The sequence below is a fragment of the Salmo salar genome, chromosome 04, assembly GCF_965601325.2.
Source record: "Salmo salar chromosome 04, fSalSal1, whole genome shotgun sequence".
NCBI classification, from domain to species: domain Eukaryota; kingdom Metazoa; phylum Chordata; class Actinopteri; order Salmoniformes; family Salmonidae; genus Salmo; species Salmo salar.
In genome coordinates, this window is record NC_138294.1 from 80384360 (window position 1) to 80400682 (window position 16323).

Consider the following 16323-nt stretch of genomic DNA (forward strand, 5'->3'; position numbering starts at 1 on the left):
TTATCAGCCAGCTAGCCAAGCTAAGTTAGCTGGTTGGACAGATGGCTAGCTAGCAGGCGATCACGTCCAGGTTATCAGCTGTTTAGAGATGAACAACTAAACAAACTAATCGTCAAGTCAGCAGTGTCAATTGTGAAGACCCAGACAGTTTTTTTTTATCGTGAATTGGTGAACGTGCTAGCCAGCTAATGACAAATGTATCAACTTGTTTTTTTCCCAATTTGTTTTCATGGCATTGGCTTGGCAGGACAAAATAGTTGAGTCCAACTGGTTTGGAGGCAAGACATTTGAACATCTGATTAAAAACATAGAAAAATGCAGCTAGCTGTGTTCTGTTTAATCTAAGCTTGATAGTCAGCCAAGTTATTTGTGCATTTAATATTGCAGATTGATAGTGGCTTTTATCAATTGAATTGTCTGCATCATTTCCAATCACCAGTCAAACGTTTTAGAACACCTTCTCATTCAAGGGTTTTTCTTTATTTTTACTATTTTCTACTTTGTAGTATAGTCATGAAGACATCAAAACTATGAAATAACACATATGGAATCATGTAGTAACCAAAAAAACTGTTAAACAAATCAAAATATATTTTATATTTGAGATTCTTCAAAGTAGCCACCCTTTGCCTTGATGACAGCTTTGCACACTCTTGGCATTCTCTCAACCAGCTTCATGAGGTATTTCATGGAATGCATTTCAATTAACAGGTGTGCCTTGTTAATTTGTGGAATTTATTTCCTTCTTAATGTGTTTGAGCCAATCAGTTGTGTTGTGACACTTTGTGTGTGGGGGGATATGATGAAACTGGCTCTCATGAGGACCGCCACAGAGGATAAGTTCATTTGAGTTACCAGCCTCAGAAATTGCAGCCCAAATAAATGCTTCACAGAGTTCAAGTAACAGACACATCTCAATATCAACTGTTCAGGGGAGACTGCGTGAATCAGGCCTTCATGGTCGAATTGCTGCAAAGAAACCACTACTAAAGGACATCAATAAGAATAAGATCCTTACTTGGGCCAAGAAACATGAGCAATGGACATTAGACCGGTGGAAATCTGTCTTTTGGTCTGATGATTCCAAATTTGAGATTTTTGGTTCCAACCACGAGTAGGTGAACGGATGATCTCTGCATGTGTGGTTCCCACCATGACGCATGGAGGAGGAGGTGTGATGGTGTGGGTGTACTTTGCTGGTGACACTGTCTGTGATTTATTTAGAATTCAAGGCACACTTAACTAGCATGGCTACCACAGCATTCTGCAGCGATATGCCATCCCATCAGGTTTGTGCTTAGTGGGACTATCATTTGTTTTTCGACAGGACAATGACCCAACACACCTCCAGGCTGTGCAATTGCTATTTGACCAAGAAAGAGAGTGATGGAGTGCTGCATCAGATAACCTGGCCACCACAATCATCCGACCTCAACCCAATTGAGATGGTTTGGGATGAGTTGGACCGCAGAGTTAAGGGAAAGCAGCCAACAAGTGCTCAGCATATGTGGGAACTCCTTCAAGACTTTTGGAAAAGCATTTCAGGTGAAGCTGGTTTAGAGAATTGCAAAGCTGTCATCAAGGCAAAGGGTGGTTAATTTGAAGAATCTCAAATATAAAATATATTTTGATTTGTTTAACACTTTTTTGGTTACTCCTTGATTCCATATGTGTTATTTCATAGTTTTGATGTCTTCACTATTATTTTACAATGGTGAAAATAGTAAAAAAAATAATAATGAAAAACTTTTGAATGAGTAGGTGTGTCCAAACTTTTGACTGGTACTGTATGTTGTTGTTGTTTGTTTTGTTAAATTTCTCACTTGTTTGATAAGATTAGTACAGATTTTCTCAGGAGACCCCACATGGGGCCCGACCCCAAGTTTGGGGTTGTCACTGGTTACCACAGCCACAAAAATGTGCTTTTTGGTCTTATTTTAAGGTTAGGCATAAGGTTTGCAGTGTGGTTAGGTTTAGGGTTAGGTTTAAAATCAGATTTTGAGAAGAGACTTTTTATAAATAGGCAGGTTTTAGCCATAATTATGACTTTGTGACTGTGGTAACTAGTGACGACCCTAGTTTGGGAACCACTGTACTAACATCTCTCTGCTTGCTTCCTCTCTCTGTCTCCTCTGCTTCCTCCTGCATGCATTGTAGCCTGCCTCAGCCTCACCACTGAGCATCACATCACTGTCTGTCTCAGTAGCCTTCTCTCTGTAAAGCAAAGTTATGAGACCTCATTAGCCTACCCAGACGAACATAATGATCAAACCACTGTTCATGATTCTACTTCTTCGCAAAGAGGCAAGCACGATTACAACTCAGTTAGGTCAAGAATATAAGCTTTCTGAGCTTTGATCAACGCTAGGAGCAATATTTAGATGTTGACCGGTAATTTATTTGATTGTGTACTATATTCTGTATATATAGTTACGGCCATTCCACCGTCATAGTACTGATGAAGCCTGAGCTGGAATGGCTAGCTTCATTAGATCTAATTTTATCCCCTTCATACAGTGCCTTCAGAAAGTTTCCACACCCCTTGACTTTTTCCACATTATGTTGTGTTACAAAGTGGGATTAAAATGGATTCAGATCTACACAAAATATTCGAAGTGGAAGAAAAATTCAAACATTAGTAAAACAAAATAATGAAAAATAAAACACTATATCTTAATTAGACAAGTATTCAACCTTCTGAGTCAATACTTGTTACAATCACCTTTGGCAGTGATTACAGCTCTGAGTCTTTCTGGGTATGTCTCTAAGAGCTTTCCACAACTGCATTGTGCAACATTTGCCCATTATTCTTTACAAAATTCTTCAAGCTTTGTCAAATTGGTTGTTGATCTCTATTAGACAACCATTTTCAGGTATTGCAATAGATTTTCAAACAGATTTAAGTCCAAACTGTTACCAGGCCACTCAGGAACATTCACTGTCTTCTTGCTAAGCAACTCCAGTGTAGATTCTGCCTTGTGTTTTAAGTTATTATCTTGCTGAAAGGTGAATTCATCTCTCCAGTATCGGGTAGAAAGCAGACTGAACAAGATTTTCCTCTATGATTTTGCCTGTGCTTAGTTCCAGTCCATTTCTTGTTAATTAGCATATTGCTCACACCCGTGTCTTTCAGTTGCTTGGCCATTGCGCACAACTGGAGCAGCAGCCAATGATGAGGCTAGAGAGGTTGTGGCGAAATCCTGCACAGAACCTTCACCGTGCGCTGCAACTTTAAGAGCGCATCAGCAGTCAGAAAGTCTTGTTTATTTTCAGAGTGCGTAGTTTGTAAAGTCTTTAACCAGATCGCCGGTGTTACCGCTCTACGTCATGGTAGTTATCTTTTGGGACTGCACCGGTTATTGATCGCATTGATTAGTAGCAACATTGTTGCGAAGCTTTGACATACAAACCATAAGACTGACAGACAGTGCAACTGCAAGCCTGAAGTCAACAACCCCCTCTTTCTCTCTATCATGCTTTTCACTGCAGCAGACTTTATTTTAGTCAATGCGCTTCCCTTTGATGTTCAGTGTCGCTGGACTATTATTGCCCTGCCAGATGTATTTGGGTTGACATGTTAGTTAAAGCGAGGTTGCTTGCGAGTTTATTGTGTATTGTTATTGGAACTGTATTGATGCGGTGTGCCCCCCATTCAAACCCTCTGCACTCCTCCACTGGGAGGTAATACAGATTATTGCAAATCCTCTAATGTTGATGACTGAGTTCTTTCTTGTAAATAGTTTCTATGAAGTTGCCGTTAAATTTCTCTGCCATTATTATTGTATGAGGTATTATTGGTTGGGTTACCCCTGTGCTGTGATGTGTGTTTCATATGGTGTGTCTTATCTTTTCTCTCCACTGGCTATCTGGCCAACAGGCTACACTCAAGGCAGTCTCTTCTGCTGATGTGTGTGTCTGTGGTAGTGGTATTCTATCTATCCTACTCTTTTCCTTTCGGCAGGGTTAATACCTGCCTGGCGCCCGAACAAAATCTGTATCTTTACCCCTCTCTGACAATAGCGCTACAAGGTTATGGGACTCTTCATGCATAACTCAAGAGTTATGTAGTTATCTAGTCTCAGCCAGGAATCCACATTAATTCAATAGGAACTTGTCTTTATCTTTTAACCTCTACACGATTAATGTCCAAATGCTGTGATAAGTTTTGTAACTTAACCATTCATTTTGCTAGTTGTATGAAGTTTAGGTGTACAGTACATTCATATAAAAATCCTTAACAGTCTTTTGATGCACCTGTGCATCAATCGAAGTTACATAATAATCCCCATCAAAATCTGTCAGTTTATGCTACAGATACTGTATGTATTTTGCATTGGGCTGTTTCTCAATCCACAACATCAGGCTATGTTGTCCTTCCGCATCTGCAGAGGAAGATGGCCGAGCTACAGCAGTGTTTGTCAGACCTTGATACATCCTGAAAATCGGTCTTCTCACGAAAAAGTCTCACAAACACGCTGGTTCTCCATCTTTCTCTATGACCCCCACAAGCTCCACATGACTCATCTGAATTCGGTAATGCTGATGTGCCAACTTCTCTCTGTAGCGTCCGAACCGTTTGGGCTACAAGCTTATACTGTATGACTGTGGAAAGGGGACTCTCATGAACATGATGGTGTTCTCCGTTTTGCTTTACGGGACTAGTGACCCATACAAATGAATGGAAGTATGGAGGTTGTTTTGGGCCAACAAAAATAAGGGGTTAAATATGTGTCCAAAAAAACAAATATTTCCTGAGCTTTCTTATATCTCCTAGATATAGGACAGACACTTCAAAACCTTATTCCTTATTATTTATTTTTTTACAGTCTTTTTTGCCATTTATGAATGTGTTATTCAATGTGTTTCTATGGGCTAGAGTAGTAAAGGCCAAATTCAATATTTTATCAACTAACTTTTTTATATACAGTATATTCTTTTATACCTAAAGGGGTCCTAAAATTCAAAATCAAATAGCTAAATGATCCATGGTTTGACCATGTTCAAACAATTCCATATGTCAGCTTAGAAGAAAAAGTACAAGATTTACAATTTAGATTCCTTCCTATACTCTGATTTGCTATCTACGTTTTCGGTGTCTTGGTCTGTGTTGCATCGACACCTGTAGAAAAGATGAAAACACATGTATGAAACAATTCTTAATCAAGATGGATGGAGGAATGTACGTAGAGACGGACGGACAGTCAAACTCACCCTTTGATATGCTGCATCTGTAAGATGGTCTCTGGCAAAACCTTGCCGTAACTCTCAGGTAAAATGAAGCAGAACAGACCCCCAAGTATTGCAAAGCTACCAATCAATATGTATGGTAGGTACTTGTAGTAATTTCCTGCAGATAAATAAAAGAGACATTTTCAATATCAAGGGAGAGGTCTGAACATCAGAAAACCAAATTAACAGTGAGAGACATTGTCGAATACATCCACTGAATCTTGTTTATCTCTAATGAACAAAGTAATGGGTAGTGATCCAGGTCTTACAAGATTGGATATATATATATACTTTAACAGTCCAATATTGACATTGATGATTGATTAATTAACTGATTGAATGATTAACTGATTGATTGGTCTTACCGAGGTAGATGATGAAGGGTGAGATGATGGTTCCGATGCGTGCTGCCATGGAGCACGTCCCCATGGCCATGTTCCTCACCACGGTGGGGAAGAGCTCCGACGTGACTGCGTACACTACACAGAACGCTGCCGTGAAGCCAAACTTCCCCACCATCTCCAGGAAGATAGCCACTCCTGGGAGATCTGAAACATAGAGAGACAACCAGGTGTAAATTAGGTGATGTCTATAAAGATCTGTAAATGAGACTCCCTCTGAGACGGTCAATGAATTTTACCTGTTGGGACCATGTTAATGAAGAGAATAACAGCTCCCCCTAGGAAAAGAGTGGAGGACTGGCAAAACTGTCTGGAACAGTATCTGAGCAGCAACAGGGCAATGAAATAGGCTGGCACTTCTGCAGCTCCAGACAGGAAGCAGTTGATATAGGGATTTCCACTGAGGTTGGAGGTGTTCAAAATCAGGGCGAAGTAGCCACATGTGATAATAATCCTGCATAGGGAAATCAAACATACAAAGTCGAATGAATTACAGTTGAAAATGGAAGTTTACATACACTTAGGTTGGAGTCATTAAAACTCGTTTTTCAACCACTCCACAAATTTCTTGTTAACAAACTATTGTTTTGGCAAGTCGGTTAGGACATCTACTTTGTGCATGACACAAGTCGTTTTTACAACAATTGTTTACAGACAGATTATTTCACTTTATCACAATTCCAGTTTGTCAGAAGTTTACATACGTTAAGTTGACTGTGCCTTTAAACAGCTTGAAAAATTCATGAAAATTATGTAATGGCTTTAGAAGCTTCTGATAGGCTAATTGACATAATTTGACACCATTGGAGGTGTACCTGTGGATGTATTTCAAGGCCATATCTTTAAACTCAGTGCCTCTTTGCTTGACATCATGGGAAAATCAAAATAAATCAGCCAAGACCTCAGAAAAAGATTACCGACCTCCACAAGTCTGGTTCATATTTGGGAGAAATTTCCAAATTCCTGAAGGTACCACGTTCATCTGTACAAACAATAGTACGCAAGTTTAAACACCATGGGACCACGCATCCGTCATACCGCTCAGGAAGGAGATGCGTTCTGTCTCCTAGAGATGAGCGTACTTTGGTGTGAAAAGTGCAAATCATTCCCAGAACAAGGACTGTGTGAAAATGCTGGGGGAAACAGGTACAACATTATCTATATCCACAGTAAAACGAGTCCTATATCGACATAACCTGAAAGGCCGCTCAGCAAGGAAGAAGCCACTGCTCCAAAACCGCCATAAAAAAGCCAGACTATGATTTGCAACTGCACATGGGGACAAAGATCGTACTTTTTGGAGAAATGTCCTCTGGTCTGATGAAACAAAAATAGAACTGTCTGGCCATAATGACCATTGTTATGTTTGGAAAAAGGGGGAGGCTTGCAAGCTGAAGAACACCATCCCAACCATGAAGCACGGGGGTGACAGCCTCATGTTGTGGGGGTGCTTTGCTGCAGGAGGGACTGGTGCACTTCATAAAATAGATGGCATCATGAGGGAGGAAAATTATGTGGATATATTGAAGCAACATCTCAAGACATCAGTCAGGAAGTTAAAGCTTGGTCGCAAATGGGTCTTCCAAATGAACAATGACCCCAAGCATACTTCCAAAGTTGTGGCAAAATGGCTTAAGGACAACAAAGTCAAGGTATTGGAGTGGCCATCACAAAGCCCTGACCTCAATCCCATAGAAAATGTGTGGGCAAAACTGAAAAAGTGTGTGCGAGCAAGGAGGCCTACAAACCTGATTCAGTTACACCAGCTCTGTCAGGAGGAATGGGCCAAAATTCACCCAATTTATTGTGGGAAGCTTGTGGAAGGCTACTCGAAACGTTTTACCCAAGTTAAACAATTTAAAGGTAATGCTACCAAGTACTAATTGAGTGTATGTAAACTTCTAGCCCACTGGGAATGTGATGAAAGAAATAAAAGCTGAAATAAATCATTCTCTCTACTATTATTCTGAAATGTCACATTCTTAAAGTAAAGTGGTGATCCTAACTGACCTTAAACAGGGAATTTTTACTAGGATTAAATGTCAGGAACTGTGAAAAACTGAATTTAAATGTATTTGGCTAAGGTGTATGTAAACTTCCGACTTCAACTGTAGATGAACAGGCACAAACAAAGTAATATTCAGAGTCATTAAATGACAATTCCACTCAAAACATTTGTGGTATTTGTTTCATTAGTCCATTGTTGACATAGTCCCAAAATGTTTTGCTTGTCAGCAATCAAGTTTTCAAGATATGTAACTTTAAAAATAAAGAAGTAATCCCGTTCTTTGCATAATATGATGCTGCGTTTTGTATCATATGACGCAAATTGCATTATGTGAGGATTTCTGTATTTTGAAAGTTACATATCATGAAAACTTGATTGCTGACAAGCAAAACATTTTGGGACTATGTCAATAATGTACTAATGAAACAAATACCAAAATATAGTTTTTGGGGGGGGAGTTTTCCTTTAAGATTGTGTAGGATTTGTGTTAACAGATGCTAAGATTTACCACAGAAGGGAACACAGAATTATAATTGAAAGCACATTGCTGCTCCTCATGACATCCAGAATGTTGTGTTTCTTGTCCTTCATGGCCAGAGCATCTTCTACCTGGAGATATGTCATCATTAGGATCATTATTAGGATACACCATTTAGAAGAGCAAAATGCATAATGGATGAAATTGCTAAGAGTAGATTGCCCCTGTATTTTATTCCCCGTGTCTCTCCTTCATCGCCGTAAGCACAGAGTCCACCGTCTCACTTTCATTACTCTGCAGTTCTACACTGCATTGGTTAAACGATAACACTTCAGAAACCTAAACTAGAGTCAGGCCAGAGTGAGTGGTCAAGTAGTCTGATGAATGACCTGGATTACACCATAAAACAGGAAGGGATGCATTAGTCTCTCAAATGATTTAACAATGGTTAATAATCAACTTCATTCAGTTTATGTATTGCAGCACCAGCAAAAAAGACTGACTTCAACTGGATAAGTGCCTAAAAAGATATTAACATTTTTACATGGGAATCAAAGACATAGGCACTTTTTTGTAATTCCTCTATATATGGTTTTTGTTACTCCATATCCCTGGGAAGGCTTATTTTATTAAATGATGCAAGCTAAACTGTAGCTAAGTAAACTTGCTCACCTCTGAGGGAGTGAAGATGACCTCTGGTGCTTCAACTCTGTTCCTTCTGGCAGCATCTCTCAGTATGGCCTCAGCCTCCTCCACTCTTCCCTGAGAGAGCAGCCATCTGGGGGACTCTGGGATGAACCTATATCAATAAATATGCACAGTTATATAAACGTTACTGAGGTCCTATGTTAAATCAGGCTAATGTTTGTATTTGACATAGATAAGTACCTTCGCTAAAAGAAGAGTACACAGAGCATTAACATAGTAGAAGGTTTTGCGGCAAACACATTCCTGTGGGGATACATTTTGCTTACCACCATAGCGGGAGGCATATTATTCCAGAGCCTGTCATGGGAACCAGCAACCACCTCCAATCACGGATGAAGTATGCCACAGCCGGCATGAACATGTAGCCAATCGCAGAGCTCAGGAACACTCCAAGAGAGCAGAATACCAAACGAGCTCCAGGGCTCAGTATTTCTGTCCCTGAAGACCAGATATGCAAGTTCAGTAAATTGACCAAATGTGCAAGAGATACTGTAGATACAAGTTATGCTTATTTTGAACCTACCAAGAACATATGCTATGACGTAGTTTGAGACTGATCCAGCACCAGCAAAGAAGAAAAAAATAGTGAATGCCTGCCAGTTTGGGGAGAATATTTGTGCGAAAGTGGCCACACTCTGGATTATCATCATAGTAAAGAGTGCTGGCTTTCTTCCAAACCTGTTGATGAAAAATGATGTAAGGTCACATTGTCTGAGATGATTCTCCATCAGGACTGAGGTATACAGTACAGACCTGTCAGACAGCTGGCCAGAGATGAACGTTCCCACCAGCGCACCAAAGTAGTGAATTGAAGTGGTCAAGGGAACTTTGTATGCATTATCACACACCACATCCCACTGCAAAATACACATATTTCCTAAATTACACAAATGCCCTTTCTCTCCTTTTACAAAAAGTGAAACTGCAGTTACAGTGCAGTTACTGTGCTATTTTAAACGCCAGTAATTGCACTATAACTGCAAAATAAACACAGGTGAATTGCTAAATTATGACACTAGACAGCAAAGTAACACAGCAGTTTGTTTCTGGATGCAGTAATTGCAGTACAACTACACCATAACTACAATGTACTGTACTGTAACTGCAATTTGTTGTTGTAAGGGTTTGGGTAACCCAACAGTGCAATCCAAAGTGTTTGTGTAAGCATTTAAAGTTCATCATTCACATATTTGTTTTTCATACTCTTTTTATCACATAAAATTGTTTTGGTCTTTGGGAATAGCTAATAATGTTTGCATTGATTTGCAATACATTTCTCACCTCAGTGACGAATGTTGACTGGTAGATGTCTTTGCTGTATTTCCAACCATCCAAGCAACTTTCCAGCTCAATTTCACTCACGTTGACATCCACATTTGGAATGATATTTAGGCTAGAGTAGTTTCTAACTGTCTCCACTTTGAGCCTTGAGCAAGAGCTATGCTGCGACGCACCATTTATTGTCTCCATTGGGATGGTCACATTTCTCCACATCTCACTGATATTATACTCCTCAGGAACATAGCATTCATGTGGCGGTGTATCACCTACAAACACTATATAAATACCAGTAAACCCATTGGGCAGGATACTGATGGCCAATGCCAAGAAGATTGTCCGCTGAAAGGGTCCCCATGTTCCCAAGAAAGCTGTGATTCCATCGTAATCTCTCATGTTGCTGCTGTGTTCAGTTGACCTTTGAGTCCAGTCACTTATTCACTTGCAGAAAACTGCCTGCACTGTATAGCTGTCCAGACGTTGTTGTAGTGGTGTCGGATATCATCCATCACCATCTGACACCGTCAACAAACAGCAGAGCTCTCTCCTTTCATCTGACACCGTCAACAAACAGCAGAGCTCTCTCCTTTCATCTGACACCGTCAACAAACAGCAGAGCTCTCTCCTTTCATGCACCAACCCCTCTTGAAAGCAGGTAGATAACATATCACTGCATCTTGAATTGCCCCACTCGGTATTGGTAATGTATTGGAAGGTAATTAAAAGTGAGGGTTAATTTATGATAGGATGTCCGCTGTCCGCTGGTGGTGGAATTCAACCTCGAGGTAAGGACAACAGTTGAAGAGGGATGAAACGTCTGGGAAGGGGGGCAGAGGGGCCCACCTCAACAACACTCTAACTACAGCCTTATCTCACACACCTTCCCAGACCTAGTTAATGATTGGCTAAGACACATGTCAGAGTTTGCTCTGTAAAAACAACAGACAAGTGAGTGTGCATTAGGATCCGATTGAGCCGAAGAGTCACTTATGCATCATAAGCAGCCTGTTTGACAGCAACCTCTTAAGCTGACACTGAATGGCATTTCAAGTTTTTACCAATTAAAAGAAAAACTATAAGTCTGACAGCGCCAGATTTTTTCAAGTATGGGTAGCTCCAGCTCAATATAGCAACCGAGTATGGGCGAGTGGGTGTGTCGAAAGGATTGGGTGTTTGGAAAGCGAATCAGCTAATTGGGCAGATTTGTTGCCACTCAAGACCATTTTGAGTGGCTGATTGGGCCGCGCGATGAGTCGATAAGCCTGCGACCAGTGCACTGGTGTGGTATTGAGGCAATGTTGTAGTAGTATGGTCTCAAGACCACATATTGAGTGTCTTGGTGTCGGATACATTTGTACTCGGTCTTGACTCAGTCTTGGACATCGCCAGGCCAAATATATACACTCCTTTCTTGAAACATGAATATCTTAACAGCCTTTATATCTATTATAGACATGAACCTATATGCTTTCAGTGTGTGAACGGTTTGTGATTATGAAAGGACAGCAACCGTAATACCAGCACACTCATGTTAGAGTGCACTTTTTGTAAAACACATAGGGCCAGTGGTGTACTGGAGGGTAGACGCAGGTATAAACAGTATACCCACTTTTTTTTTACAGTGGGCATTGCTTATATTCACTTCTTAATCGCTACTGATTCGTATCAAGGTAGTGTAGTGGAGGTATACGAATGATCAATTATGGAGTACAACCAGTGGTGACACGTCATTCAGGGCAGCACCTGTTTTGAGCCCAACCTGTTTAGCAAAAACAAATATTTTTTGTTGTTGCCTGTTTTATATGTTATTTTGGCATTAATACGTGTCACAGATCAGTTTGCAAACAATATCTAAAAAATATATACAGTTGAAGTCGGAAGTTTACATACATTTAGGTTGGAGTCATTAAAACTCGTTTTTCAACCACTCTACATATTTCTTGTTAACCTGTTGGGGCTAGGGGGCAGTATTTTCACAGCCGGATGAAAAACGTACCCAATTTAAACAGGTTACTACTCTGGCCCAGAAAATAGAATATGCATATTATTAGATGTCACGCTTGTCGTTGGAAATGGAGGACCAAAACGCAGCAGGTATGTGTATGCTCATCTTGCTCTTTTAATAAATACAAAATGAACACCAAAATAACAAAGAACGAACAATCGACAAAAAACAGTCTGGTAAGGCACAAGGCTAAACTCAGAACAATTCCCCACAACCCCAAAGACAAACACACACACCTATATAGGACTTCCAATCAAAGGCAACTATACACACCTGCCTTCAATTGGAAGTCCCAATCATCAACCCAACATTTAACAAACACAAACCCCCTGCCACATCCTGACCTAGACTAAGCAATACGCCCTCTGCTGGTCAGGACGTGACAGTACCCCCCCCCCACAAGGTGCAGACTCCAGGATGCACCTAAAAAAGAAAAACAAGAAAATCCCCAATACCCCAACAAAAACCCAACAAACAATAATCCCTAAACCATAAGGGAGGGAAGGGAGGGTGGCTGCCGTCAATGACGGCACTGTGCTACACCCTCCCTCCCCAACCCACCTATCCTGGAGGTGGCTCAGGTGCAGGCCGTTCCAGGCAGTCGGGGCAGTCTGGCAGCTCGGGACAGTCGGGGCAGTCTGGCAGCTCGGGACAGTCGGGGCAGTCTGGCAGCTCGGGACAGTCGGGGCAGTCTGGCAGCTCGGGACAGTCGGGGCAGTCTGGCAGCTCGGGACAGTCGGGGCAGTCTGGCAGCTCGGGACAGTCGGGGCAGTCTGGCAGCTCGGGACAGTCGGGGCAGTCTGGCAACTGGGGACAGTCGGGGCAGTCTGGCAACTGGGGACAGTCGGGGCAGTCTGGCAACTGGGGACAGTCTGGGCAGTCTGGCAACTGGGGACAGTCTGGGCAGTCTGGCCACTCCGGCAGTTCAGGGCAGTCTGGCCACTCCGGCAGTTCAGGGCAGTCTGGCCACTCCGGCAGTTCAGGGCAGTCTGGCCACTCCGGCAGTTCAGGGCAGTCTGGCCACTCCGGCAGTTCAGGGCAGTCTGGCCACTCCGGCAGTTCAGGGCAGTCTGGCCACTCCGGCAGTTCAGCGCAGTCTGACCTCTCTGGCGACTGTTGACTGGCGGGCAGCTCTGACGACTGTTGACTGGCGGGCAGCTCTGACGACTGTTGACTGGCGGGCAGCTCTGACGACTGTTGACTGGCGGGCAGCTCTGACGACTGTTGACTGGCGGGCAGCTCTGACGACGACTGTTGACTGGCGGGCAGCTCTGACGACGACTGTTGACTGGCGGGCAGCTCTGACGACGACTGTTGACTGGCGGGCAGCTCTGACGACGACTGTTGACTGGCGGGCAGCTCTGACGACGACTGTTGACTGGCGGGCAGCTCTGACGACGACTGTTGACTGGCGGGCAGCTCTGACGACGACTGTTGACTGGCGGGCAGCTCTGACGACGACTGTTGACTGGCGGGCAGCTCTGACGACGACTGTTGACTGGCGGGCAGCTCTGATGACGACTGTTGACTGGCGGGCAGCTCTTGCCCCGTCAAACAGCCCTTGTGCCCCCCCCTAAAAAATTATTGGGGGTGCCTCTCGGTCTCCCTTACCTCGCCAGCCTTCTTCCGCTGCTTGGTCCTTTGTTGGTGGGGAATTCTGTCACGCTTGTCGTTGGAAATGGAGGACCAAAACGCAGCAGGTATGTGTATGCTCATCTTGCTCTTTTAATAAATACAAAATGAACACCAAAATAACAAAGAACGAACAATCGACAAAAAACAGTCTGGTAAGGCACAAGGCTAAACTCAGAACAATTCCCCACAACCCCAAAGACAAACACACACACCTATATAGGACTTCCAATCAAAGGCAACTATACACACCTGCCTTCAATTGGAAGTCCCAATCATCAACCCAACATTTAACAAACACAAACCCCCTGCCACATCCTGACCTAGACTGAGCAATACGCCCTCTGCTGGTCAGGACGTGACATTAGATTTGGATAGAAAACACTCTGAAGTTTCTAAAACTGTTTGAATGGTGTCTGTGAGTATAACAGAACTCATATGGCAGGCAAAAAAACAGACAAATTTAATCAGGAAGTGGGAGAAATTAGAAATGTCATTTTTCTTTTGAATCCCTTGGAAAAACTACAGTGACATAGGATTTACGTTGCACCTCCTAACTCTTCCATTGGCTGTCAACAATCTTTAGGAACTGGTTTCATCCGTCACCTGTTACCGGGCAGAAAATTGTGGCTCAGTCAATCACTGGCCAGTCTGAGGACAGGTGTCTTATGACGCGCATGCACGTGACTTCGTTGTTTTTTATTTTTCTTCTGGGATGAATACTTATTGCCCGGTTGTAAAATTATCACAATTTTACGTTAAGAAATACCCTAAAGGATTGATTGTAAACATCGTTTGACGTGTTTCTACAAACGGTAATGGAACTTTTGACCATTTCGTCTATGGATTTGCGTCCATGCCACATGGCATTGTAAAGTGTTCTGGATGGGTCAACAAAACGGACGTATTTGGACATTAATGATGGACTTTGCAGAACAAATGAACATTTCTTGTGGAAGTGGGTGCCCTTCCGAGTGCATTCCACCGAAGATCAGCAAAGGTAAGAAAATATTTCGAACATATTTTTAGAGATTTGTCGACACCGTGGTTGTAGGCCAACTGTATAGCTTAGCATTGAAGGCTAAGTTCTGTACTCAGAATATTGAACAATGTGCTTTTTCTGTAAAGTTATTTTGAAATCTGATTATGTGGTTGCATAAAGGAGTAGATTATCTCTAATTCTTTAAATAATTGTTATACATTTTGTCAATGTTTTGAGTTCTTCTGTAAATGTATGTGCCTATTCACCGGAGGTTATGGGGAGAAAACATTTTCTGAACGTCACGCGCCAATGTAAAAATAGGGTTTTTGGATATAAATATGAACTTGATCGAACATAAAATGCATGTATTGTCTAACATGATGTCCTAGGAGTGTCATCTGATGAAGATTGTCAAAGGTTAGTGCTTAATTCTAGCTGTATATCTGGTTTTGTGACGGCTATCCGTGCTTGGAAAATGGCTTTTTTTTTTTGCTAATGTGCTATCCTAAAATAATCGAATGTTTTGCTTTCACCGTAAGGCCTTTTTGAAATCGGACAATGTGATTGGATTAACGAGTAGAGTATCTTTAAAATGCCGTATAATACTTTAATTTTAATTTTGAGATTATTATTTGATTATTATTTGAATTTCACGCCATCTCACTGGTTGTTGTCCAACCAATCCCGTTAACGGGATTTTATCCTCTAGAGGTTAACAAACTATAGTTTTGGCAAGTCTGTTAGGACATCTACTTCGTGCATGACACAAGTAATTTTTCCAACATTTTTTGCAGACAGATTATTTCACTTATAATTCACTGTATCACAATTCCAGTTGGTCAGAAGTTTACATACACTAAGTTGACTGTGCCTTTAACAGCTTGGAAAATTCCATAAAAGGATGTCATGGCTTTATAAGCTTCTGATAGGCTAATTGACATAATTTGAGTCAATTGGAGGTGTACCTGTGGATGTATTTCAAGGCCTACCTTCAAACTCAGTGCCTCTTTGCTTGACATCATAGGGAAATCAAAAAATATCAGCCAAGACCTCCACAAGTCTGGTTCATCCTTGGGAGAAATTTCCAAATGCCTGAAGGTACCATGTTCATCTGTACAAACAGAAGTACACAACTATAAACACCATGGGACCACGCAGCCATCATAACGCTCAGGAAGGAGACGCATTCTGTCTCCTAGAGATGAGCGTACTTTGGTGCAAAAAGTGCAAATCAATCCCAGAACAACAGCAAAGGACCTTGTGAAGATGCTGGAGAAAACAGGTACAAAAGTATCTATATCCACAGTAAAACGAGTCCTATATCGACATAACCTGAAAGGCCCCTCGCAAGGAAGAAGCCACTGCTCCAAAACCGCCATAAAAAAGCCAGACTATGGTTTGCAACTGCACATGGGGACAAAGATCGTACTTTTTGGAGAAATGTCCTCTGGTCTGATGAAACAAAAATAGAACTGTTTGGCCATAATGACCATCGTTATGTTTGGAGGAAAAAGGGGAAGGCTTGCAAGCCGACGAACACCATCCCAACCATGAAGCATGGGGGTGGCAGCATAATGTTGTGGGGGTGTTTTGCTGCAGGAG

At 41.9% G+C, this 16323-nt stretch overlaps 1 protein-coding gene across 1 annotated transcript; it reads right to left on the reverse strand.

Annotated features, from left to right (window-relative positions):
- Positions 1-4794: 4794 nt before the first annotated feature.
- LOC106603831 (solute carrier family 22 member 4) lies at positions 4795-10760 on the reverse strand. Its single transcript, XM_014198013.3, has 10 exons — positions 10106-10760; positions 9578-9681; positions 9348-9502; positions 9091-9262; positions 8789-8915; positions 8147-8247; positions 5870-6084; positions 5595-5777; positions 5212-5347; positions 4795-5119 (listed from the first exon to the last, which is right to left on the reverse strand). The coding sequence occupies exons 1-10, from the start codon at positions 10496-10498 to the stop codon at positions 5044-5046; spliced, it is 1662 nt and encodes a 553-aa protein (XP_014053488.1). The 5' UTR covers positions 10499-10760; the 3' UTR covers positions 4795-5043.
- Between the last annotated feature and the right edge of the window lie 5563 nt (positions 10761-16323).